At 39.3% G+C, this 25,762-nt stretch overlaps 1 protein-coding gene across 4 annotated transcripts in view; it reads right to left on the reverse strand.

Moving 5' to 3' along the window:
• The window catches only part of NEBL (nebulette), a 379,293-nt gene that overhangs the window by 15,695 nt on the left and 337,836 nt on the right, over positions 1 to 25,762 (reverse strand). For 2 of the 4 annotated variants that reach the window (XM_056114775.1, XM_056114772.1), the window contains 5 exons: positions 25,390 to 25,482; positions 24,142 to 24,234; positions 22,842 to 22,934; positions 21,571 to 21,675; positions 20,215 to 20,386 (listed from right to left, as the gene is read on the reverse strand). In XM_056114775.1, coding sequence (XP_055970750.1) covers positions 20,215 to 20,386; positions 21,571 to 21,675; positions 22,842 to 22,934; positions 24,142 to 24,234; positions 25,390 to 25,482 — 556 coding nt within the window. The remainder of the gene's footprint in view (positions 1 to 20,214; positions 20,387 to 21,570; positions 21,676 to 22,841; positions 22,935 to 24,141; positions 24,235 to 25,389; positions 25,483 to 25,762) is intronic. The other 2 variants (XM_056114773.1, XM_056114776.1) reach the window with 2 other exon arrangements.

Below are 25,762 nucleotides of genomic sequence, written 5' to 3' on the forward strand. Positions count from 1 at the left end.
TCTGACAGTTAAATTTCATCTCAAAAGCCCAGTGAAGCAGTATGTTTTTATTTCAAAGCTAACTGGTTTTTCTCTAAAAAAAAAAGTCCAAAAATGCTCTCTGACAGGACTAAGTTAAGACATAATATGGTTTGAAAAAGACTAGGGAGCTCAAATTTATTTAAGAATATCTGATGGTTTGCTTCAGATTAATCTTGCCAATTTACCCTTTCATTCAATTTGAATTCCAACGTGTGTGCTTTTTTTCCCCCCGCTCAGATTCGTTTCTGAATTTTAGCTCTTTAAGTCAGGAGAAAGTCCCCAACTGGTAACTTCAGTCACCCAAGTCATATATAGGAGCAAATTTCCACTGAGGGGAAAGAAAATCATTTATGTCCCCAATTAGTTTTTGACAACACTCTCACAGTTTAAATATAACACAGTGAATATATTCATCAACAAACACACTTGCAAACTCTCCCCTTCTCCACCCCCACCCATACAAAAAAGAAAAGAATGTATATAGAGCATGGATGTGTCTGTATTTCCAAGTAAAAAAAAAATATCAGGTGGACAGGGATACTGTATCATCTGTATCATCTCTGTAGATAAGCCATATCAAGGATAGCTATAGGTCACAAATTATGCCATGACTCAAAGTCAACTGAGAGAAAAATCCTAATTTTTTTCTGTGAACACAACTGCCAATCTCTTGTATAAACCAATCTCCTGTCAGAAGATACTTTATTCAAGCACAGTGAGAAATAATTCTCAACATGCCATGCAGAGGATATCTTATAAATAAGGATTAAGTAAATGCAGGAAATGTATTGTTAAAAGATCAAAACTGGGTATTGCATTTGAGTTTTCTTACATTAATCAGTTCAAACACTGACTCTTAGGGAATAGCATCAATCCAGCAAAAGTTCCCCAGTACAGTTTTATTTCACTAGATACCCTTAGCAACAAGCACACTAAATAATTCCTGTAACACATCTCAAGGTTGATTAGACTTTATATGGGCAAGTATATTTTTTTCCAATCAACAGGCATATATTAAACTGTCTCAATGTGTCCCTGACCATGAGCTTCAATGGGATAGTAAGGGAAAGCGGATGTAACAAGGATTCTCCTGGGGCCCAGAAGATAAGCTCTAATTCAGTTCGGGAGAGTCTGGAGCTGAAGATAAAAGCAGATTACAAAGAACTTCGGTCAAATAGGGAAACGCGAACAGGTCACTGGAACCAAAGGCACGCAGTTGCAAAGACCTGTGGGCAAGTTCTAGCGATGAGCTTGACCAACTGATCCACAAGCTCTGTGTGCCTGGCCCAGGTGGAGAGCATCAGATAAAGATCAAGGACCGGAATGTTTGAAAATGGAGCCTGAACAGATCAGGAATGTTTGGGGGGAAGATTAGACAATAAGGATCAGAGAATCTGGCAACAAGAGAGGCAGCACATGATAATAAGCCCAGGCCACAGGAGATGAAAAACAAATTGCAGAAACTCAATCCATCACCCAGCTGTATGAGGCTATGGAAATGTTAAGTAGTTCCTGTAAAGTCAGGATCCAATCTCCATGACCTCTAGCCTGCGGCTGGAGAAGGGAGGATGTAGGGCACCTGGATGAAATAGGAAGTTTGGGGGAACAGGGAAATTGTGACAACAAAGATAACATTATGACTGACAAATGTCCAATAATATAAAACATGGGACTAAGCATTCTCTCTTTGACATGTAACCACTTTGCAATTTCTAAAACTCTTGCAAAAGTTTTCACATGCTAAATGTGAATATTCTAGGCCCATATTTATTTCCTTCCTGATGATCAAACCTGCCCTTTTCCCAATCAACTCTGCTTGACAGGAAATACATTTTTAATGTTTCATTATTTGCTACTTTATGTGTCAGATGGTTCTCCTTCATACACATATGGAACCCTTTGATTTAATTTTGGCAAATCAATGAAAGACACATGTGTATCTTGGGGACAAGTGCTATTCATTACCATTTGATCCTTTCCCTAACTTCACTCTCAGAAAACGAAACTTATGATGTTGCTTTCATTCTAAGTCTATTGATACTAGAAATATGAATTTCTCTAAAAAATTTAAGTTCAGTCAGAACCCTGAACTTTTTTATTGAGGAACTGACAGAAATAACTAACTGAAAGTTTCTAACAAATTGCAACATGTGATGGCTAAATATAATCATGTAATATTCTACTAATTGTATTTTGTATTATAAAGGAATTGTTAATTTTCCTGTAGATTAATTTCATCATTAAGATTTGCTATTTTAAGCAACTCTTAATTTTTCTAAATTTAAATTAAGATGTTAAAACATTTGGGAATAGGATTGGATCACATCCGGCTATGCTCAAATTAAAACATTTTTTGATGAATTCTGGCTGGAGCGATAGCATAGCGGGTAGGGCTTTTGCCTTGCATGCAGCCAACATGGCTGACCCGAGTTCGATTCCTCCGCCCCTCTTGGAGAGCCTGGCAAGTTACCGAGAGTATCTAGCCCGCACGGCAAAGTCTGGCAAGCTACCCGTGACATATTAGATATGCCAAACACAGTAACAAGTTTCACAACACTACTGGACCTGCTCGAGCAAATCAATGAACAACGGGAGGACAGTGATAGTGATAGTGATGAATTCTAGCAAACTTTTCAAATTCAGTTGGAAATAATACTCATGTATAGTAGAGGCATGATAATACTCATGTATAGTAGAATAGAAAAGAAACAAAAAAATAATTATCTTGCTTTGCTATTTAATAGTAAATGATAACATTTGCTAGTAAAATAATTAGGAAGTATATATTAAGTCTGAATTAATTCAAAATTTATGATAATTTCTGTTCTAGACACTAAACATAAGAATGTAATTCTAAATGAGAATTTTGAAAGTATTATACTAGTATAAAGTTTGGGATTATATACTAATAGAGCAATAGCACAGTGGGTAGGGCATGCAGCCGACCCGGGTTCGATTCCTCTGTCCCTCTCGGAGAGCCCGGCAAGCTACCAAGAGTATCCCACCCGCATGACAGAGCCTGGCAAGCACCCGTGGCATCTTTGATATGCCAAAAACAGTAACAAGTCTCACAATGGACACATTACTGGTGCCCACTCGAGCAAATTGATGAACAATGGGAGGACAGTGCTATAGTGCTATAGAGGATAAATTAAAATACTAATTTCACTGTATCACTGTACAGTTAATATTTAAGCACAGAAAAACTGGGAAAATGAAAAGTGCTTTTCAAAATAGAAAAGGCTGTTGTGGGGCCACAGATACAGTACAGGAGTTAAGGCACATGACTTGCACATAGCCCCAGTTCAGTTTGATCCTTAGTAACAGAAATGGTCTTCCTCAAATGCTATCAGGAGTGATCTCTGAGCATTGAGCCAGGAGAAGGTCCTGAACATCACCATCTGGTGAATCTGACATGAAAGGCAAGTGCCATACCACTGAGCTATATTACACCTCAAAGGTGAGCTATATGACACCTCAAAATCACTATCTTGAAGTTATAATTTATAGTTTATAAAGTTAGTCCCTTTTAAGATTTATGTAGTTATGTAGTAGTGTGCGGGACCTGGGGTGTAGATCTCCAAGCCTGTTTGGATTGGGACTGGGGCCTCCTCCACCCAGATCCCCCACCTTCCAGTATGTAGGCGTTACACCCACCAACTGCCTCCGGCGCCGTGTAATCACATCAATGGTCAAGACCCAAAGACTATAAAACCCTGCTCCTGGAAGCGTGGCCGCAACATCTTATCATCTAGTTCTTACTCTAGAGAACCTGGCAGGCTACCAAAAGTATCCTTCCCACACGGCAGAGTCTGGCAAACTCCCCGTGGCACATTCAATATGCCAAAAACCAGTAACAATGATGGGTCTCATTCTCCTGACCCTGATAGAGCCTCAAATGTGGCGCTTTTTAAAATCTCAGGGCTAGGACGAAGGAGACGTTACTGGGGCCTGCTCGAGGCAATCGATGAACAACAGGAAGACAGTGATACAGTGTAAAGTAGAGGAATGATTCCAATCAGAAATTATTACAAATTCATTAAGACTCCCTTATTGAATGTAGGTACTTAACACAAATCATACTAGAGGAGTTTGGGGTAAGGAGGGCTGATAGAACAAAAGTACAAATGCATAGATAACTGAGGTAGTAGTAGCAAAATAGAAATACTGCAAATACTGAGGAAGTTAAAATGAAGGAGAGCATTTTTTATGGTTACCCTGATTATCCTGGAGCGATAGCACAGGGGGTAGGGCGTTCGCCTTACACGCGGCCAACATGGCCGACCCGAGTTCGATTCCTCCGCCCCTCTCAGAGAGCCCGGCAAGCTACCGAGAGTATTCGACATGCCAGACACAGTAACAACAAAGTCTCCGATGGAGACGTTACTGGGCCCGCTCGAGCAAATCGATGATCAACGGGAGGGCCTTTACCCTGATTATCAAAATTTTTTAAACTATGCTCATGACTAAACACCAATTACCCTAAAGTTGGGGAAGAATGACACCTATAAATCAGAAAACACAATTTCCACCTGGAAAATATACAATTAATGAGAAAATGAATACCAATAGAGGGCAAATAATTGTTACTTTATAAACACATATTTAAAAAGATTTTAAAATGCTGGTGATTAGATACAAATACTTCACTTTCAACATACATTAAGAGCTATTTTATGTTCTGTCTGTGTTTAATATTGCTGCTTTCAGTTTAACAGCACATTTAACTTTTAATGATGGCTATCCTAAGGAATTTAGGGTACATCTAGTGGTCTCTCTTAAGTCTAGGAAGTCAGTGATGACTGATTCCTTTATTTTTATCCCATCATTCACCATTTATTCATTGGTCTTTTTCTATCTTACTTTGGGAACTAAGTGGAAATTCAGATGACACAATCATGGTCTATATACCTAGAGCTTATGATGTACTAGTAACCTAGAATACACCAATACAGAAGCCACCAAAGGCAGGAATTTTAGAATTATGATAGGCAAGTCTACTGAGTCTCTATACAGGACAAATATCATCAGTATAATACAGCGGAGGGCTGATAGAACAAAAGTACAAATGCATAGATAATTTATTGATTTATTGGTTAAGAGCAATTATTAGCTGATTCTGACTTTAGAGTGACATGCTACCATGTCATTTGGAATGACATGTAACTGGTATGTGACTGGATCTCTTACTAATCCACATACCAGTCTTCTATCTTCCATTACTTCTTTAAAAAGAAAATTTACTGGGATTAAAGAGATAGTACAGGGGACAAGGTGATTGCCTCGCACAGAGATGACTCCAGTTTGATCCCTGGAACTATATATGGTTCCCTGAGAACCTCAGCAGTGATCCCTGAGTACAAGGATCCCAGGAGTGAGACCTCAGAACCACTGTAGCCCCAAAATAACAACAACAATGAAAACTTCTGCTACCCTCTTATCAAACCAGCTGTAATGAGACACTATTAAGTGTAAGACTAATGCCAGTTTTAGTTTTTTAACACATGAACAAAGCTGTATCCTTGGTTTTCTCATCAAAATTTAGGTTAAATATATTAAGGTATTCAACGAAATTCAAAGAGTATGTCCTACTATACAAATACTTTTCTAGATGCTCCCTACAGAGAGAAAAGCAGGTAGAAATATTTTACTCTATTATTTTTCTCTCTCCACGCCGAGCTGAAGACCTCTGGGACCCAGGCACAGCCATGCTGAGACCACTCTCCACATGCTTGGATGAGCCTCACACATGAAGGAACTGTCAGAGAAACCCAGGTGTGCAGGACCTGGGGCTGAGATCTCCAAGACTGCTCAGTTAGGGACTGGGCCTCCCTCCACCCAGATCCCCCATCTTCCAGTAGCTAGACACCCACCAACTGCCGTGTAAGCCCATCAACGGCCAGGATCCAGAGACTATAAAACCAAGTTCCCAAAAGCACGTGGCCACATTTGCTAGCTCTCACTCTCAGAGAACCTGGCAGGCTACTGAGAGTATCCTGTCCGCATATATGCCTGACTGGGAACACCTGTAAAGGTGATTAGAAGCTTCCCGAAAAGCCTCCCTCCCTCTCAGAGAGCCTGGCAAGCTACCGAGAGTATCCTGCCCGCACAGCAGAGCCTGGCAAGCTACCTGTGACGTACTCGATATGCCAAAAATAGTAACAATGATGGTCCTCATTCCCCTGACCCTGAAAGAGCCCCCAATATGCCATCGGGCTACACTAGCACATGACAGGGATGAAGGGAGATGTTACTGGTGCCCACTCGAGCAAATCGATGAACAACAGGGTGATAGTGATAGTGATAGTGATAGTGATAGTGATTATTTTTTCAGTGACTGTACTGTTATACCCCCACCCCCACCAACAGTGTTCTTATCAGGATCCTCATTTTCCCACAACCTCACCAATGCTGGGCTCTTCTATTTTTGAGGGTTACCTAGAAAACTCGGCTGGACCGATAGCACAGCGGGTAGGGCATTTGCCTTGCACATGGCCAACCCAGGTTCGATTCCTCCATCCCTCTTGGAGAGACCAGCAAGCAACTAAGAGTATCCCGCCCACATGGCAGAGCTTGGCAAGCTCCCTGCGGCATATTCGATATGTCAAAAACAGGAACAGCAAGTCTCACAATGGAGACATTACTGGTGCCTGCTTGAGCAAATCGATGAACAACAAGAGGACAGTGCTACCTAGAAAACTGTATAACAGTGCTACCTAGAAAACTGTAGAGAAGCAAGATCTGAAGGGATCAAGAGTGGATTACAAAGTGGATTACAAAGCTGGGGCTAATTTCTGCAATCTCACAGAGAAAATACATTCTCTCAAACGCCATAAAAGTAGCACTGAAAGAATGGGCTTAATATAGATATACTCTGAAGACAGAGCCATTAGGCTTAAAGATGAGTAAATGGGAAGAAAGAGAAAGAAAGATGATCATATGGTGTCATTGTCTTTGAGTATTAAGGCAAAATGATCACACCATTATTTGAAAAGGTGTTTGGTGGGAAAGATAGATACTAAAACTTTGATTCCAGATAAAATATTTGAGATTCCCATTTACATAGAGCAATTGGCTCTATTGTCTGGAGTCTGGAAACAGAACTGGAAAGTATTTTGGTTTGGGTGTTCCTTCCCTTCCATATACATAACAAATGTCAACAATAAGATTGTTTACAAGTTTGAAGTGAAAATCCACAGAGCATCTCTACATTGTTAACCCTTCTAAAGGACTGACAAGGTTTGGTTATTTGATGCTCACAGAGATAATTCTCTTGGTAATGATTCTAAATCATCCATTGTAGTCCACATTGTGACCCAAGCTCCCAGAGAGAGTGGATGGAACATTGAAACCCTGTCATTAGAATGACTGTGTGTCATGGTGCCCCTGTAAATATCAGACAAATAATAAAAACAAAACTCTAACGATAGATTCACTTCCCACAATCTAAGTAATTGGTCCTTGAAGTAACCGATAAAATTGAAAAAATTTCAAAGAAAGTACCCTGAAATGATATTTAGCTAAATCCTATTTCTGAAGAGATTGTGGCTCTTTACAATTCAGACAGAGTTTGGTTCTTCTTCCATGTATCTGCTAGAATATAGATACTTAAACTCAATATGGGCTAAAACACTCCCCCTTTCCTGGATACTATGTTCTCTCATACACTGTCTTCCATAAAAATATCTTTCTAGCTGGCTCATTTGAGCCCTATTCTAGTTCTTCCATAACTTATAAAGTGATTGTGACCTAACAATTTCACTGAAGTTGAAAATACCATGTCAAAACATTATAGCTCAGCCTAGCCTATCTTCAATGTGATTGGAAGGGTTACCTTAGCAAAATTATCTAACGCAAAGCTTATCTTATAACAAAGCATGGAATAGCTCATATCATTTGTGAAAACTGTCCTGAAAGTAAAATAAGAGAAAGAAGAGAGAGAGAGAGAGAGAGAGAGAGAGAGAGAGAGAGAGAGAGAGAGAATGCCCTAGTTCAAAATTCAAAGCAGTTTACACCAAATGGGGCTTTCTTTCACACTAGCCAACTCAAAAAATCAGAAATAGAGCCATTAAAATTCAGAGACCATCTATATTACCCCTTCATAATGCTTTCCTTTAAAACAAGTGAGTTCATGCATCTGGTTCCCACCTCAGCAATGTGTGAGTTCACTTAAGTAAGTTCTCTTAAGACTATGCCTAGGTGAGTTTTCCATTTTTGTGTTCCCAGGAACTCATGTATACACATACACAGGAAGATAACTTATGTCTGTGCACATGAAGTGGTAAGAGGAGTTTCTAAAGCACCAGGGCTGGAGTTAAAGTGAATAGAGCACTTGCCTGGCATCTGGTCAGCCCAATTTTGATCCTCAGCATCCCATAAGGACCCCAAGACCCACCAGGATCAATCCCTGCGCACAGAGCCAGTAGTCATCCTGAGTACCACCAGAGGTAACCTCAAACCCTAAATAAATAAATAAAAAATAATAATAAAAGTAAAAAAAAAAAACAGGGCAAGTGCTCCCAAACTTGGCATCTCATCGACAATATTCTGAAGTTTCCCAATGTACAAAAGCCTCTCTTCAACTTAATCTCTTGAGGACAGAGTACATGAGTTTGGGCTATCGGATAACCACCCAGCTAGGCCTGTGATGGATCCAGAAACTTGCATTTCATCCCCTGTGGAAGATGAGGACATCCCAAGAAGGTCCTTTCCAGGCAAAATGAAAACACTCACAAGGTTGGAATGATGAAAAGCATCTATTCTGAAAAGCGTGTCTGTGCTTCCCTCTCTGCCACAGTCCCCTACTTGTGCATTCCAGAGGAAAACACAAGGGCATAAAATACTTGAAACAAAACTAAAGTCAAGTTCAAACTGAAAGGCTAAATACTGGGTGAGACTGAAAACACATTAAAATACTAGCGATACGGAAGTGTCCATGAAAGAAAACCAAAGGAATACCAAGACCACCAGAAGGTAAAAGCATGTTACAGACTCAGTTAACTAAAGACAAACACAAAGATCAAAGAAAATCTGGCAGTGAAATAAACAAAAATCACCAGGACTACTTGGACTAAAAGGAACTCTGTGTCCAGTGGAAATAGGCTAATCTAATACTAAAAGGCAATAGAGATAGTTTCAAATAATACTATTCAAGAATCAAAACAAAATTAGATAAAGTTTAAATAAAAGCCTCCTTTATTAAATCAAAGTTACACAGTAGAGATGTAAAGTAAAAAAAACCCTTTGGTAACTTAATACCCTGGAAAGTAGATTTAAAAAGTCAAGAAAGTCCAAATAATCACATAAGAAAATGAAAATATCCAGCAATCAAAGCAAGATGGGAAAATATCATGAGAAATACATAACTAAAACAATGATAAAAACTGAAAGTGGAAGGCTTATATGCTAATGCTCATGAAAACCAAATGTGAATGATGAAAACGTTGCCCTTAGCCTCAAGGAAATGAGCTGAATGTTTAACCTTGTTTCCTAACAATCAGAATTGTCTCTAACTCATGGCAAGGACCCGAACACTAAGATTCTTCAAACCCAGACAGCCTCTTAATTCACCAATCAAACAGATCACCTTCAGAATCTAAACACAATTTCATACACAGGAGGGAATGAAGGAAAACATGAATTTACTTCAATGTATGTCACACAGCTGAGGTAATGTGAAATATCTGGAAAAGCTTTTGTTCTCTCTCCCTCTTGTTAGGGTATGGAATCTGAACCTAATAAAATGAGGGGTCGCCAGAGACCCCAGACCAAGTAGTAGTAGGCCAAGTAGTAGACCAAGAGTGTGAGGGTGCAGCTTGTATGGGAATCCTTTGCAAAACAGTTCTACACACTCCCCATGCCCTCCCCCCCCCCCCGAGACACACATACATATAACCTCTCCAGCAGGTAGTTTGGTGAGACAGTCATTCCTGGATTATCATCTTGCACTTTATGTATAAAATCCCATATTTATAGAAAACCTAGATTTTTTTTAAAAAATCAACATAATCTGGATGGAGTAAAAAATGCCATTTCAAATACCTAGATTTTTCTCTGTTCTTCATCCTTCCTCTGTAGCACTGTAGCACTGTCCTCCTGTTGTTCATCGATTTGCTCAAGCAGGCTCAGTAACATCTCCATTGTGAGACTTGTTACTGTGTTTGGCATATCAAATACATCAAGGGTAGCTTACCAGGCTTTGCCATACGGGCAAGATACTCTTGGTCGCTTGTTGGGCTCTCCAAGAGGGCGGAGGAATTGAGCCTGGGTCAGCCAGGCCAGCCACATGCAAGGCAAATGCCCTACCACTGTGCTATTGTTCCAACCTATCCTTCCACTAACAAATACTATTTTTTTAAAATTTTTATTAGTGAAACACCATGAGGTACAGTTGTAGACTTACAAATTTCTGTGCTTGGGTTTCAGTTATACAATGATCCAGTACCCATCCCTCCACCAGTGCCCATTCTCCACCACCAATGATCCCAGTATCCCCTCCCACCCCCCCGTCCCTCCCATCCCACCCTGCCTCTGTGGCAGGGCATTCCCTTTTGTTCTTTCTCTCCTTTTGGGTGTTGTGGTTTGCAAAAGAGACACTGAGAGACTGGCAATCAGGTTCGGTCTATAGTCTACTTTCAGCATGCATCTCCCATCCTGAGAGGATCCTCCCAACATCCTTTATTTAGTGCTTCCTTCTCTATCTGAACTGCCTTTTCCCCCAGTATGTGCGGTTGGCCTCCAAGCCATGGAGTAAACCTTCTGGTACTTATCTCAGCTATTCTTGTGTGTTAGTCTCCTATTTTGTTACTTTATGTTCCCCAGATGAATGCAATCTTTCTATGACTGTCCCTCTCTTTCTGACTCGTTTTGCTTAGCATGATACGTTCCATGTAGTACCACAACAAATACTATTTTTAAAGAACTTTCCAGAATAATTTTCGAGAATAGGTTTAAACAAACGCATATGATTTATGGTTCCTGCTGAAGACACTAAAGTTTTTCATCAAATAGCTGTCATCACTATCAAAGCATCTTCCTCTGTGGAGCCAATCAAGATCTTGTTACAAGAGTCCAGAACTGTGCGTATTTCAAAGGGGACCCTCTATTTCAAAGCAACCAAGAAGTCATGGACACAGATCCTTCCTTTCCCCAGAAAAAAAAAAAACAGAAAAACCTGCTGAGAATGTTTCCACTTTAGGTTTTTCTCTAGCTATGCTTTAATGTCATTGAAACATATCAAAACAAAAAAGGAAGAATTTCCTTGAAAGCCTTCCACAATAGAATTGCATTAAAAAAAAAGCATTATACTTACATATATTTGTGTGTGTGTGTGTGTGTGTGTGGCTCAAGCTCTAAAAATATTCCTTTGGTTACTTTATCAAACATTTGCCAAGTGCTAGTTACAGAGAGAGAGAGAAATAGAAAGAGAAAGAGAGAGAGAGAGAGAGAGAGAAGCAGTAAATGAATCATCCCATCTCCTTTTAGGACAGGGCTTCTGTTCCAGGAAGACAGCCATAGACAAACCATGAAACAAGTATACAATGTCACAGGTTTTGGTGCTGTGAAGGAAAAATAAAATCAGGGCAAAAGGGCAGACAGTACAGGAAGGGATATGGCTGTACCTCTCGTGGTGAGAGGGAGTCTCTGGGAAAATGTGAACTGAGCAGGTATGCCCAGACAGGGCAAGGTGAGCATTTCCCTGTGGGAGAGCTGGAAAGAGCAGAGACAGTGCTCCAGGTGGGGATGGAAAGACAAGAAAAGAGGTGGGTGTGCCGTATCTCGCCTCCTCCAGATGGAACCCCGGTGACTATGAGCCTCTACAAGCATAGCTCAGTTATGCAGAAACCAGGACTTTTACTCCAAACCGCGTGGCCACTTACGTGGCCACGTGACATCTCCTTATATATAAAGTGATCAGTGGAAAGTAAATTATCCAACGTTTCTCCCTGAAAATCAGGATTAACTCTTTTACAAACCACAACACCCAATATGAAAGAAAGAACAAAAGGGAATGCCCTGCCACAGAGGCAGGGTGGGATGGGGAGGATGGGGGGTGGGAGGGTTACTGGGATTCTTGGAGGTGGTGGGAAATGATTACTGGTGGAGGGATGGGTATTCAAAATAAATAAATTAATTTTAAAAAAAGAAGAAAAGAGGTGGGAACTTGAGTGCTCCAGTAGTAGAAGGGAGACAGTGTTATCTGAGGGCTCTTTCCTGGCATGTGTAAGGTGAAACAGGGAGGCCAGTGTGGTGGAAATATTCTGAGGAACAGAAAGAGTTTAGGGTCCAGCCAAGGCCCAGATCAAGTGAGCATTAGATAAGCCAGGGTCAGGAGCTGAGCTGTGTTCTGAATGGAATGGCAGAAGAGTAATGTGGTCTGACATGTTTCATAAACCATATGTTCATGTAGAGAGCAGGCTGGGGCAGAGCGTGGGCAACACAAGACGGGAAGTACAGGAGCAGGAAGTCACCGTGCTAATCCAAGAGACATAGGAGGCTGCACTAGGGAGATGGGCATAGTCAAAGCCTGGAAGATTCTTCCTGGACAAGCTGATGGCATTTGTTAATGTTTGGGCATGCCGCATGAATAAAAGACAAGAGCTGTGGGTGGCTCCAAAGGAATTTACTTCACTATCTGTTAGTGGTCACCTGTCAAGCTGGGAAGCTAAAAACACAGCATGATTTCAAGGAGAAAGGAAGGCTTGGGGAGGTGACTTTAGGTTTAATGTGTCACTAATCTGTATACAGACACATGATGTAAGTTCATGTGTGCTTTCCCTAAAATAAACGGCATTGGGCACACAGTTCCAAGTAACCTAAAACCTTTTCAAATGAACCCAGATGTCAGTCCTCTGAGTGCCACATCACTCATGTGCATGTTGGCAAATGTAGTGGTACCCTTTTGACTTGGGCTTTATACCTCAAAAATCTATTTGCCATCAGAGAAAAGGTCACTGGAGACGGAGCATCCCAAGTTCTTGGCAGGTGGCTGAGGAAAGCTCATATAAATAACTCTGAAGAAAAGGCTTTTTCTACAAGGCAGTGTTTGAGACACTGAGAAACTCCTTCAGCCCAGAATCATCCACATACCACCATCATCTCCCTGAAATTCTTACTTTCAAAAATGGAGTCATTCATATCTCAGTCAAATGCTAGTAGAAAAGCAAGAATGTCTGTGTGTACTTTCTTTCAATGGAGACATTTTTCATTCAGTTTAGCATGACATAGGGTCCTCTGCTAGAAACAACTGGAAGAGACAAAGAACCATGCCTCATCCCTGTAAAAGAAGCCCATACTGTGAGCAGAATTGAGGCCACTGAACCTGAGTAGCAGAATTATCCTCCTCCACATAAATCCAAGCAAGGCCTTGTCATCAGTAGGACAATTTCCACTTTCACTTTCAGTCCAGATGTCCCAGAAGTTCCCTTGCCTACTGGATACCAGCATTTGAATATTCCTGACATGTCACTTCAGCGCTCTGCTATCTTTACCAAAAACAACTTTCTCTCCAAGTCCCCTGACTTAGTTACATGCATTTACCACTGCACTCCAACTCCAACCCTGGGGAAGGGTTCCCTACTAACACACCAGACAGAATTTCCCTGTTTCAGATCTTCTAGCCTTGTGTCCTCCCTCTTACACAGCCCTTTTTCGGTCCACAATCCTACATGACTTGGGCAACTGTTTAGTGTCAAGGCCCTCCACGTGACCGGAAGTTTGAAGTGTCAGGTTTTTTGGTTCACCCTGGGTGCACTGATATATCCAAGCTCTTGACTGGTGTACAAAGAAAGCTTGATGTGGTGACTAATGGATAGATTCTGGAGCAGCCTCTACGGTACAACACATGGGGGCGAGGGGAGAGGAAGGACTTCAACTGTGTATGCTGAGCTGAGTCAAGTTAAACGAAGTTGGTCAATGTTTGCTCTTGTATTTGCTTTAGGTTTCTTTTATCTCACCAAGTATCAACAGTGCTGAGTGGCTCAGCAGCACAGGCCAGTGAGAGGCTATCAGCAATCCCCAAGGGACAGAAAACAAGATTCAGAAAGGGGACACACAGAACACAGACCCTCTGTGTGTCTTACCTACCAGAGAGCAAAACTCATGTACAAACCTTTGATAAGATTCACAGATAAAGGAGACCCTTGAAACCTTTCTATTTAGTTAATACCAGTCTAGATTCATCTTTCCATCTTTTATGATGTACAGGATAAAACTGATTTATTCTCCTGAGCGTTTTATGTGAATGAGTACAAAATCCCCCTGCACAATGACAAGTGCTTACAGACGTTCATTGGGTAAGATGTTTCAGTCCATCTGTTTTTTTGAGGGGCTAAACTGATACCATAGCAAAATGTCCTGCATTAAGAATTTCAGTAATAGGAACTCTGAGGCTGGAAGTAACAACCAGTATTAGTTCACATTTGCTTCATCCATCTTCTTCCTTCCCATTAAAAAGTATCTTTAAAAGTACCTTTGTCTTCACCATGGTTTTATCATCAAGAATTCTTTGTCATCCCTATCCCCAAAAATTCTAGACCTAATCCACCAGCTTGCAGGCAGAAAATAGAAGGTTGAGCGAAAAGGTGGGTATATAAATTGTGGAAAAATTATTAACTATCACATTTTTCATTTGTTTAAATAAATAACTTGTAAGTAGAAAATTCAATGTCATTTATAAAGTTCAAACTCTGTCTGCAACTGAAAATATCAATTATTAAACACACACAAATCATTCGGCAAACTCTTAAGTCACTCAAATATAACAGACTATATAATTGATTTGCCTTTATAGAAATCAGATTCAAACTCAACAGAACCCACTTCTGCTATGTTCCCTTCCCCAACTCCCACCAATCATACCCGTGGGAAATAGATTCACAGAAGAGACTCAAAGCCCCTTAGTCATTACAGGTCTATTTGCAGAGAACAGTGAAAAACAGGAAACAAACAAAACCACAGCATGCGAAAATACAGATTAGTCGTCAAAAAGTTCCATGTTCAATATCCAAAGGTGAGGAATGTGTTTATAGGCACTCTGTGATACACTCAGAAATGCATGCATTTCCTTGGAGAGTGATAAATATTTGTTACCTCCTTCGTCAGATGGTCTGGTTCCCTCACTGCAGCAGGAAAAGCTAGGGAAAGTCTCAGATATTTCTGACTTGTCCTCACCCAGCCCTGTACCAAAAGTACTGCCGGAATGAGATCGAGAACGGTGTCTCCTATATTGATTCGCCTTTTCTATAAGGTGGGAAGGAGAGGGAAGTATTCATGCTTGTGGTTAAATGACTCAGAGACCAAAAGACACACACAGACACATACACACACACACAATGACTTAAAAGCTTAATAAAGAAGAATATGGTTCCTTATTTTACCCCGAAGATCAGAAATAAATTCTAGTCATCAATTCCCAAGCTTTAGCATACAGGGAATCAATGATTTAAATGAGACAGTCATCCTGATTTTCTTTTCCAAGGTGAAGTATGGAGGGGAAATTGACACAAATTAAGAAAAATTGGCAAATAAATGAATTTCTATAAAACATAATGTCTGATTATAACTAACTACCTTCAAGTACCACCAAGCACAATGTGTATTTGTTACCTTTTCACATGTGTGTGTAGAAAATTTAATATCCTATTTTGGCTGATTATGTGGATCAAACTGATTATAAAAATATTAGAATCTGTACTTTTCCTTGGGAATTCAATTTTATTAAGGCCAACTATTAATTCTAGAGTGAAAATCAGAGCAAGACCTAAATGATAGATCTATTCTATTGTGCAAGGGACCAAAAATCGGCTGTCCCTTACCCAAATGCATCTTTGGCAAAAGATTAATTTCAAGGGAAAGGTTCTGAGAGTGAAGATTATCTTTGAAGAGATATTTACACATAATTATCTCTTAGAGCCTTGTGACAGGGAGGATCTAATCAGTGGAGAGGGCAGAATTTAAATAGCTTTAGTGGGACTTTTTAGGTCATCTTCCTAATGGACTGACCTTCCCTTGCTTCCTCACAGACTCCTTTGCATTAGCTAAGCTATTTAGAGGTAGTTTCTACGACCACCTGAGGAGTAAGAGTTATGCTGGCCCTCTCCCTCTATACAGGAGGTTTATGTGTTATTAATAAATGTCTCTTATCAACTGCCTCACATTTGATTATTTGTCTGACCTCTGATACAAGATGATTTCTTTAGTGCCCTGACAACTGTTTAGAATAACTGCATAACTGTCAAGGCTCGAGTGTGCCAAACACAGTCTCAAAGTTTGAAATGTCAGGCCAGCCTGTCATGATCCCCAAATGTCCATACTATTCCGTTTTTGCCTTTAATTATAAATATGTAACCTAAGTTAAAAGTCAAATAAACTCTCACCATAAACTACACATTTCACATCATATGAAACTCAGAAATAGATGAGTTCCAAAGGATACTTTGAAAATCCATTTTAAAACATTTATGATGCTATACAGAAAACCCTCCTGCTATTTTATATATTTCTCTAAATCTACCTTTAAAATATTGTAACAGTGTTTTTCATGGAACAAATTCTCCTTTATGTTTCACAACAGTCTTAGTGCAATCCAAATAACTGCATTTGCAAGCCCAGGAAACCCATAAAATCATAGCCACTAATAAAAAGCAGATGTAAGTAAGCATTATACATCTTTTAAAATGAATATAGAACCGACCAATCTAGGATATATGGAAAAAGCCCTGCAACTCTTGTTTTCATAAGTGATCAATGGTATTTTAAAGCAACATAAGAGCCTTTTTGGGTTCGAATCAACCTGAAGATATACATTCCACAGTTGACACAAGGAACCTGTACACTTTCACGGTGGAGGGGAGGGGGATGTGCAAATAGAAACTCAAAATGCAAGCAGTACCAGAGAGCATACGCAGACTTCTAGACTGAATATTATCTTCCAGGGGATCGATATCGAAGATGGAGCCAGGATCTGTGCGCCAAACTTTGAGGTCTTTTCCCAACAGGAAGAAATTGACAAATCAAGAGAGAATTAAAACAGTATCAACATCAAAGAGAGCCTGGCAAACACATGAAAGGGAACCTATGGATAAAGCAAACAGGTCACACAAATCACGGGGCTACAGATGGGCTTCAAAGGTGGGAGGAGAGGATGTTTGCCTGCACATGGGTTTGTTAAAAAGGACTGCAAGTCCACGGAGGGTGCCTGACTTCTTCCTCGCTGACCCTCACTGACTTGCCACAGAGAGTGCTGACTCATTGCAAACACATCAGCACCCCAGACAACACAGGTGCAGCCACCCTGTACTACTCAGGTTCTAGACCCTCTGAAACAGGTGGGATGTTTGATCAAAGTTCCTTAATAAAAGCATGGGAAGCAGTCATTGCACGAGACTGAAAGGTCTTCTCTCCCTATCACAGAAGCAAATGTTTAAAATGCCAGCTGGGACATGTCTACTTTTTGATCGAAGGTATGTGTATAAGTGAACTCACAGGAAATTCATTTATTAGAAAAGAAAAATGCTTTCAGGACAGGCTTGAGCAATGGGAGAGAAGAGATGGAGTAAAGGAGCAGCTTTCACCCAGCCCCCAGCCAAGCAAAGGTCCGTTCACTTGCTATCATGCGTAACCAGACGGCGCAAGTCAATTTAGCCTCCGGTTTTAGTTAGAGGCACAAATCCAAATCTAATTAACAATGTCTGGATTTATCAGTCTCTCCAGTGAATGATCCCAAAGTGATCCGTATAGTGCTAACCTGAACCCAGAAGAATGAAAGCCTAGGGATAAACATGTGGTAACAATGGAGCCTGGGTCAAATCTATTACTGTGGTCCTCAAATGTCACTTTGTTCAATGTTGTTTCATCATAACACAGATGAATTAAAAACCCTGACCCATGGAGGAAAAACTCACATTCACTGAAGACCTACCTTGGTTATATTTGTTTTCTTCAAAGTAACAGTTTCCAAGAATGGAACAACATTGAAAACTTTCTGTAATTAATAAACTGGAACTAGATATCTCATCTATTCTATTTATTTGTGGGGGGACACTCTTTCGCAGTTCCTGGGGGGGGTCCACCTCAGGGCCTTGCATGTGCAAGTGCATTTTTTAACCATAGAGACATATTTAATTAATATTATGTGGTGCCTACCATATGCCTGGGAGTATTATTATCAGTTATAATTCATTTAAGCTTCAGAAAGAGTTCTGTAGCTATTACTTTATCCCCCGTTTAACAGATGTGAAGACTGAAGCACAGAAAGATTTAGTTTGGCCAAGGGGAGCAAAGCCTCTCACAAAACTAGAAGTAGCACATATTGGTTTCATCTGAATTACTAAACCTCTATTTTATGCCTGGCATACACTAAAGTATACTGAATGTACATTGTTTTAAAGTTTCACAATTTTCAGGGATGAGTGTTGAAACACTGTATGACTGAAACCCAATCACGAACAACTGTGTAACTGTGTGTCTCATAGTGATTCAATAAAATAGATAAATTAATAAAATAAATGAATTTTCACAATTTCCAATGGAAAACAGTTTTCATCAATACAGAGAAACTAACTCTAAATTGCTTTATAAGTGAATAATTTAGAGTCATAAACATATTTATTATAATAGTACTAATTTCTACCTCAAAAGTAATGAGTATTGAATTTTCAGATCTTAAAGTCTGGAGAAGTGTTTCTCAACCTTTTTCTAATGATGGGCTCCTTCTGACATTGCTACTTTCATGTGACCCACCACATCATACTGGTTGGCCCCCTAATTTATGCTTTGCCTCCCTCATTCCTTGGAATATTGGGTAGGGGGAGGATGCTGGTTAAGAAATACAGATCTAGATAATCCCCTAGTTCTAGCAAGGATCTCCTTGACGTTCCTGGCACCTAATCTAATGTAAGACCACCAAGGGTGAACTTTGCAAACTTTAATATTTCCATTCTAAAGATATGAATCAGACCTTCTATAGGATGTTTATAAAAGAATCATATAGCTCAATGAAAGAAATTTCATTGAAAACATCACAACTAAATAACCAAGTTGGGAAGTTCAGCAATGCAATCAACTGTCTATAAATACATTTAGAATCGCTCTTTAGAAAATACTTTCAGAGTCCCTTTAGTTATCATCATATAAGTAACTTAGTGGTCTCATTTCACCACCATGTTTTAAATTAAAATATCCCCCTGCTATATATATGTATATATGTATATATGAGTGTATATATAGCCCTGATATATCTACATATGTAAGCATATCTATATCTATATATACATATCAGTCACTGCGCACATATCTCACATGTGCAAGAACCTGGGTTTGATGCCAGACCAAGAACAGCTTCCCCATCCAACCCACACCCCATAACCTTTAACTCATTACAAAAGCAAACTCCTACCTTTGAAGATAAAGGTATTTAACACTGAGATTACTAAGATATTGTCACATGATTAACAATAATCTTATTTTACTAGCCACCCCAAATTCAGAAGCTTGCATCTCTAAAGAAAATAGCCATGTGAAAGTGGATATTGTTGACAGGTATTGAAAATCAGTTAACTGTCATTTCTATCCCTATCTCTGACTCTAGTATGAACCTAGCAGCCTACGCCACAACCAAGATTTTCCCTGACTGAGGAACAGATGGCAGGAGGGGAAAAGTTCCTTCTTCTGTCCTCCCATTGATCCGTTGCAAAATAATATTTGAAATATATAAGCTACTCATATTATGGAATACCATCAGAATCTTATGATGTGTCTATTTATGGTTTAGAAAAAAAGTGATTATTTCCTGTCATCCTATATAGATAATGTCTGTAGCCTCACAGACTGAGTTAATACACGTGCTGAAGAAAAAACAAAACTCATTATTTAATCATTTTTATCATCCAGGTCAGATGTTTGAGCTGCTTCTTTAGCAAGTAGGAATGTTTTTAACACAAGAAAGCTCTTTAAGACCAATCACAAAAAGTATCTGCAGGGATTACCAAAGAATTAACCTCTCATGCCAGGAACTGACAGCCATGTGCCCCATCTACATTGTGGACACAATAGCAGTTGGCTAGGATCCATTTCCAGCTGGGCACTAAATCAGACATTGGTGGTGGACTCCAATGGGTGAGCAGGCTCCTTCTAAACCAAGGAGGGAAGCATAGCATCTGGTGGAGCCATCCCACCTGGACAGACTCAGCTTACCCACAATGATTCCAGGCCTCCTGTCCATCTCCACGATGTGCGGATGGACCCCTTTGTAGGCCGCATCACTGACCACCTGGGTGTTCTTCCTCACCCGCTCGGTCACAGGGTCATCCACAACAGGAGTAAAGCCCCTTCCCTTGGTCTTTTCAAAATCTTCATGATATTTTACCTGGAAAAGAAACAAGAAAAAAACCAACATGAGCTAAATTGGAAATGTATTGCTTGCCACATGTCTCACATATCTAAGCGATGATGTCTGTCACTAACCAGCAGCATCTAGATCATTTTCTATGATAGTTTCCAATTATTAAGAAACAATGTCTGAGACTTCAGGCTTCCAACATGAGAAAACCAGTGAGAATATTTTTGTTTTTCACCCTCAAAAAGAGCAGCTCTCTGGAGGCTGGGGCAATAGTACAGCAGGTAGAGTGCTTGCCTTGCACGTGGCCCATCCGAGTTCGATTCCCAGCATTCGATATGGTCCCCAGAGCACTGCCAAGAGTAATTCCTGAGTGCAGAGCCAGGAGTAACTACTGATCATTGCTAGGTATGACCCAAAAAAGTCAAAATAATAATAATAATAATAATAATAATAATAATAATAAAAGCTCTCAAAAGTCAGAGCTACATCCATCTTTAAATAAAAGGTTTTAAAAGATTTTGCTTTTAATGCTTTTTTTATCTTGTTCCTCTTCACTAAAATGTATAAACTAGCTTCAAACTGATTTTTCTAAACCTTAACATTTAACATGTAGTAAAATAGTAGAATATTTGTACACAATTATTCAAGAAAACAGTACCATTTATAGTTAGGTTGAAGGTTACAGGAAAATACATAAATTTGTATATAATCATAAAAACTTATTTATGCTTCAAAACATACAGTTTTATATTCTAGAGCTGGATTAGGGTTATGGTTGCTTAGTTCTAAATTATTATAGAAACTATTGTACTATAGACCTTAAATAGGTGTACTTTACAATACATATATATACAATATCATTAAAATGCTTTTAAAACATACATCTTAAAAAACTTTTTGTACCATGAAATGACACAAAACGCTATCTAAAAATTAATTGCAAAGAAATCCAGGCAAAAGTCTTTCACACAATGCACTGATGGTAGTCAAGTTAGAAATAAAACACACCAAAAACATCACTGAGAAAAATTATTTTATTAGATGAAACATTTCTATTACATTTCGGGGGGGGACCCAAAGGATGGGCCCAACAGCATTCTCATGCTTTGTTAGTTGTCCAGGATTAAGGGTGCATGAAGTGTCAGCACACCACGTGGTGCGGCTCTTTAGTAAAGTTTTAGTCGTGAGAGAGGAATCTGGTTGTGCCCTACCATTGAAATATGATTTTGTGCTTCTTTGACATGTCTCAGACCAGGTGTATCTATAATCATACTTGGTCTGCCTTTCATCTGTTTATGATCCTGGGTATATTTTACCTGCAAAGCAGATAGCAGAACATGTTTAGAAGGTCACTGTAATGTTTAAAAGTGGCATCACTTTTTTAAGCTTTCCCAATGAGTGAAACAGATAACATATTCTGAATTATTTCCCAAGTAACTTAATTCTCTGACTTACTCAGGTCTCGAATAATGACTGAAAATAATTTTACTTGAAGATCTCTTTTAATGGCTTCAGGAAAAAAAATTCACTGAAAGTGCAGTCAGTTACAGTGGTTTTTAAAGTTAATAGGAAACCCAAAACCAATAGGAGCCTATAGTTACTTTTCTGGTTCTGCATTTCCCCATTTTTCACCATGACACCACAGAAGACACAAACGAACATTCCCACAAGTTTCATTTATTTTGTCCCTCCATAGAGGATAAGAAACGAGGAACACATTGTTCCCTTTACAACCTAAAGGTAATTGATATTATTCCAGTATCTCTGGACAGGAATGCCACCAGCAGCTGCAAACTGACAAACATAAATGCTGACTCGTGGCCCCAGAGCCCATCTTGAAATTTGACCATCAGAATGCTAGAATGAGAAGCTGCCCATGTGTAAGATGAAGATACCAATTATTGCCCACCCTAGGGCAATGTATGCAACTCAGAACCAAAGGCCCAACAGATACACAGCAAGATAAGTACACTATCCAAAAAAGATAGGGATATGCACCACTAGATGAAAATCAGCAATGATTTTTACATCGCATCTGACAGTGTTTTCCTCCTAAAGTCTTGCAATGGAACAATGACTCATTTCTTACCTGGTTTTGCAGAGAGCATCTAACAATGCATATTCAATGGTCTATATCTGTGAAATGACAACTATTCATTTTACACATCAAAAACATTACTACTTTCAAAGATGCTGGCTGAAATAACATAAATCATTGTTCCAATCGACTTGATAAAATTAAAACTAAATTCTAAATATGATTGTTGCTCACATCAAGAACTATCAATTAAGGGTTGCAAGATAATATCATTTTGTAGAGTGACAGCTCTTTGAAATCATCTAAAGCATAATTGGGCTTAATACAATGTATTGCCAATGTTTCTCAAAAGTAGATTTTATTTTACACAAAAATTAAAGAACTGCCAGTAAACCAAAAAAAGTGCATCTTTTGTGATAGTCCAAAATGAATAAAACCACTTGCCGAACTAATATTTTCTTGATTCTTCTTTACCCTTTCCATTTCAGGAGTCACGCTTAAAGCTGTAGCTCTTCCCAGTTGACCTTTATAACAAACCTATCATTTCAGACAACAAAAAACAATAGAGTGCCATGAATCATCTCAATACAATTCCAAGTCTCATGGTATTTCTATTAAAAAGCAGGTCAAAAAAGATAACTGACAAACCACCATGTTTTAAATGCTTACATCTTAAACAAATCTATTTTAATTCACTTCATCACAGTGACTGTGTCCAAATCACAGTAAATGGACTCAAATAGTTGGGCCTGCCATCAATAACTGTGTAATAAGCATTTCATCACTGAGAAGTAGAGAAATGTCTTTGTGGATATGACTTATGGAACTCCTAGCCTTACTAGTATGAGTGTGTAGTGGTATTTTAGTAATTAAATGTCGCAGAACTTTGGAAAACATGGTTACTCTGGTCATCCATCAACAGACCAGCATGCTTCCCACCCCTCCATTACTCCTTCCATGTTACTTTGTGAGAGTAATGAAGTCACATCAAGAGTGACTCTAAAAATATTGAAAAGATGAGCATCTACTTCTCCCAATCACAGCTGTTAGGAAAAGTTCCAAATAATAACCTGCCTTTGCTTTAGAACCTGGCTAAAAGACTTGAAATGTTTGAAGAATAAAAGATTTCTTTAAACTTAATAGATTTCCAAATTTCCTCCTCCAAAGAACCCAATCTATATGTTAATGACTTCAAGAAAAGGATTCTCTGCATGAACTACATTCTAGGATTACATAAACAGAAGGGAATCAGGAGTGGGGAGTCACGAATGAAAGCCCTATATCAAGTGGCCCTAAAGTAGACTTGTGCACAGGGATCTCTTCAGCTTGCATATTTTATCATTTCTCCCCCATAGAGAGTCGAAAATAAAATGACAATTAGGGGAACTCAGAGATAGAGAGTGAGGTAGGAAGTAACTAAAATAAGAACGAATCTCAGAAGCACAAAGACTGCTTATTTGTCTGCCTCTCTTTGGGCAACCCCAAAGCACGAAGCAACACCAAAGCAAACCTAAGCATGAAGACAAGATGAGAGGGATACACAGAACTCCAAGATTAAAATCATAATGGGAATTCTGTCTGGTTACCTCCTGTTTTCAGCCTAAGATCCTAAAACCGTCCCAATTAGTAGCCACTGAGAGTAGAATGGTCACTCAGGGTCATGGAAATTCTGCTAACACAATCCCTTCTCTGACATACAGATTATACATTCGCTATCAAAGGAAGAAAGTTGCAAAGAGCACACATTGCTGATGTTCTTCTGGTTCTCCTTCACTCTCTTCAGCTCCGGGGGGTCAGATATGGTTGTTGCCTGTTTCATCTCTCCTTTGTATTTGACCTATGAAAAAATATATAAGAATTTTAATCTATAGCAAAATGGTCTCCATCCAAATACCACAGAGACTGAGACTCAGAATTAACCTTATCTCTTTCACACCTTTTTTCCATAGTAGCGATGCATCAGCTTTCATACTCACCTCTACACCAGAATCATGGATTCTGATTCACATCACTAAGCAAACGCATAGGCTTGGTTGTGCTTCTTTAAAATGATTTTGTAAAATTCAGGGTCACCATAAGAATAAATCTAGACACTTATTTTCTCCTACATCTGGAATCAATCACTCTTAAGTTTTAAAGCCTTTTAAATAACTTAAGTTGGGGAGAAGAACTCTGTTGCTTATATTAGTAAAAGTTCTATTAAGAAAACAGAAAAATAATTATGTATTTTTGAAAGAGATTTTTTGATTCTCAAGACCTGGGTTCAAAGCTTTGATCTATCCTTACATCCTGCTGGTCCAGGGAGGTATTCTGATCTCCCAAAGATTTGCACTGCAACACCAAGAAACTATAAAAATGATCTTATGAACCTCATAGATTCACATAAGGTACTTAGCACAGTGTCCATGGTAGAGGTGTCTCATGATTAATAGTCACTGTATTGTACTAGATCATTGAATAAGGTTTTCTGCTATGTTTCTAAAATTCCCTAAATGAATCTTAGTACCCCAGTCAAGTCAGGTCTTCTTTTGTTCTGTTCCAGTAGATAACATTTTTTTTCTCAGCTTAGCCCAAGACCCACTAATCCTCTGATCCTTACCTAGATGTACATTTGTAAGTTTACCTATTAAACTACAAAGTCCTTAGGAACTGGAACTTAATCCAGCTTTATGTTTTAGAGACCAAAACAACGCCTATTACATTAAGGGTGTTTCAACAAGCCAGTGGTGATTTAAGGTGCCAGGAGTAAAATGGGGGTAATTAATACTTAACAAATATTTCTTGAATACACAAAGATGGTAAGTTTACAGCAACACAGACCCAGAATTTTGGGGTCCAGGTTGAAGAGCCATAGTTCAAACCCTTCGATATGTGCACGTGAAAAGAAACATCCCAGTATGGAGAGTGTGGAAAGCTTCCTGAGAGCACAGCAAAGACAGAGCACAGCAAAGAGAGAACAAGCAATGTTAACCAAGAGGAAGAAGAAACTTGCCATGCTCAGCTGCTCCTGGTTTCTCCTCACTCTCTCTATCTCTGGGGTGCTGCTGACTGGAGTTGCCTTGTAGTTCTGCTCTTTATATTGCAGCTGGGAGACAAGACATGGGACAGGGTAGGTTTATAGGAAGGACATGTGAGCCATGACAATGGGATAGATTAACAGAAACATCACAAGCCACAGAGCGATTATTCACTGAAGTCTTAATTAGGAGTGTACAGAGGAAGATGTATTGCTAACAGACTTCATCTGTTTAGGGATCCCAGACTCGAAAGCAACATTTATCAAATCATCATTGTATATTTTTGTTATGGAGTTGATTTTCCTTTTTGTGGTCTGGGGATGGAGCCCAGGTCTCATGTATGCAAGG

This window comes from Sorex fumeus, unplaced genomic scaffold (genome assembly GCF_029834395.1).
Source record: "Sorex fumeus unplaced genomic scaffold, SorFum_2.1 ptg000026l, whole genome shotgun sequence".
Taxonomy (NCBI): domain Eukaryota; kingdom Metazoa; phylum Chordata; class Mammalia; order Eulipotyphla; family Soricidae; genus Sorex; species Sorex fumeus.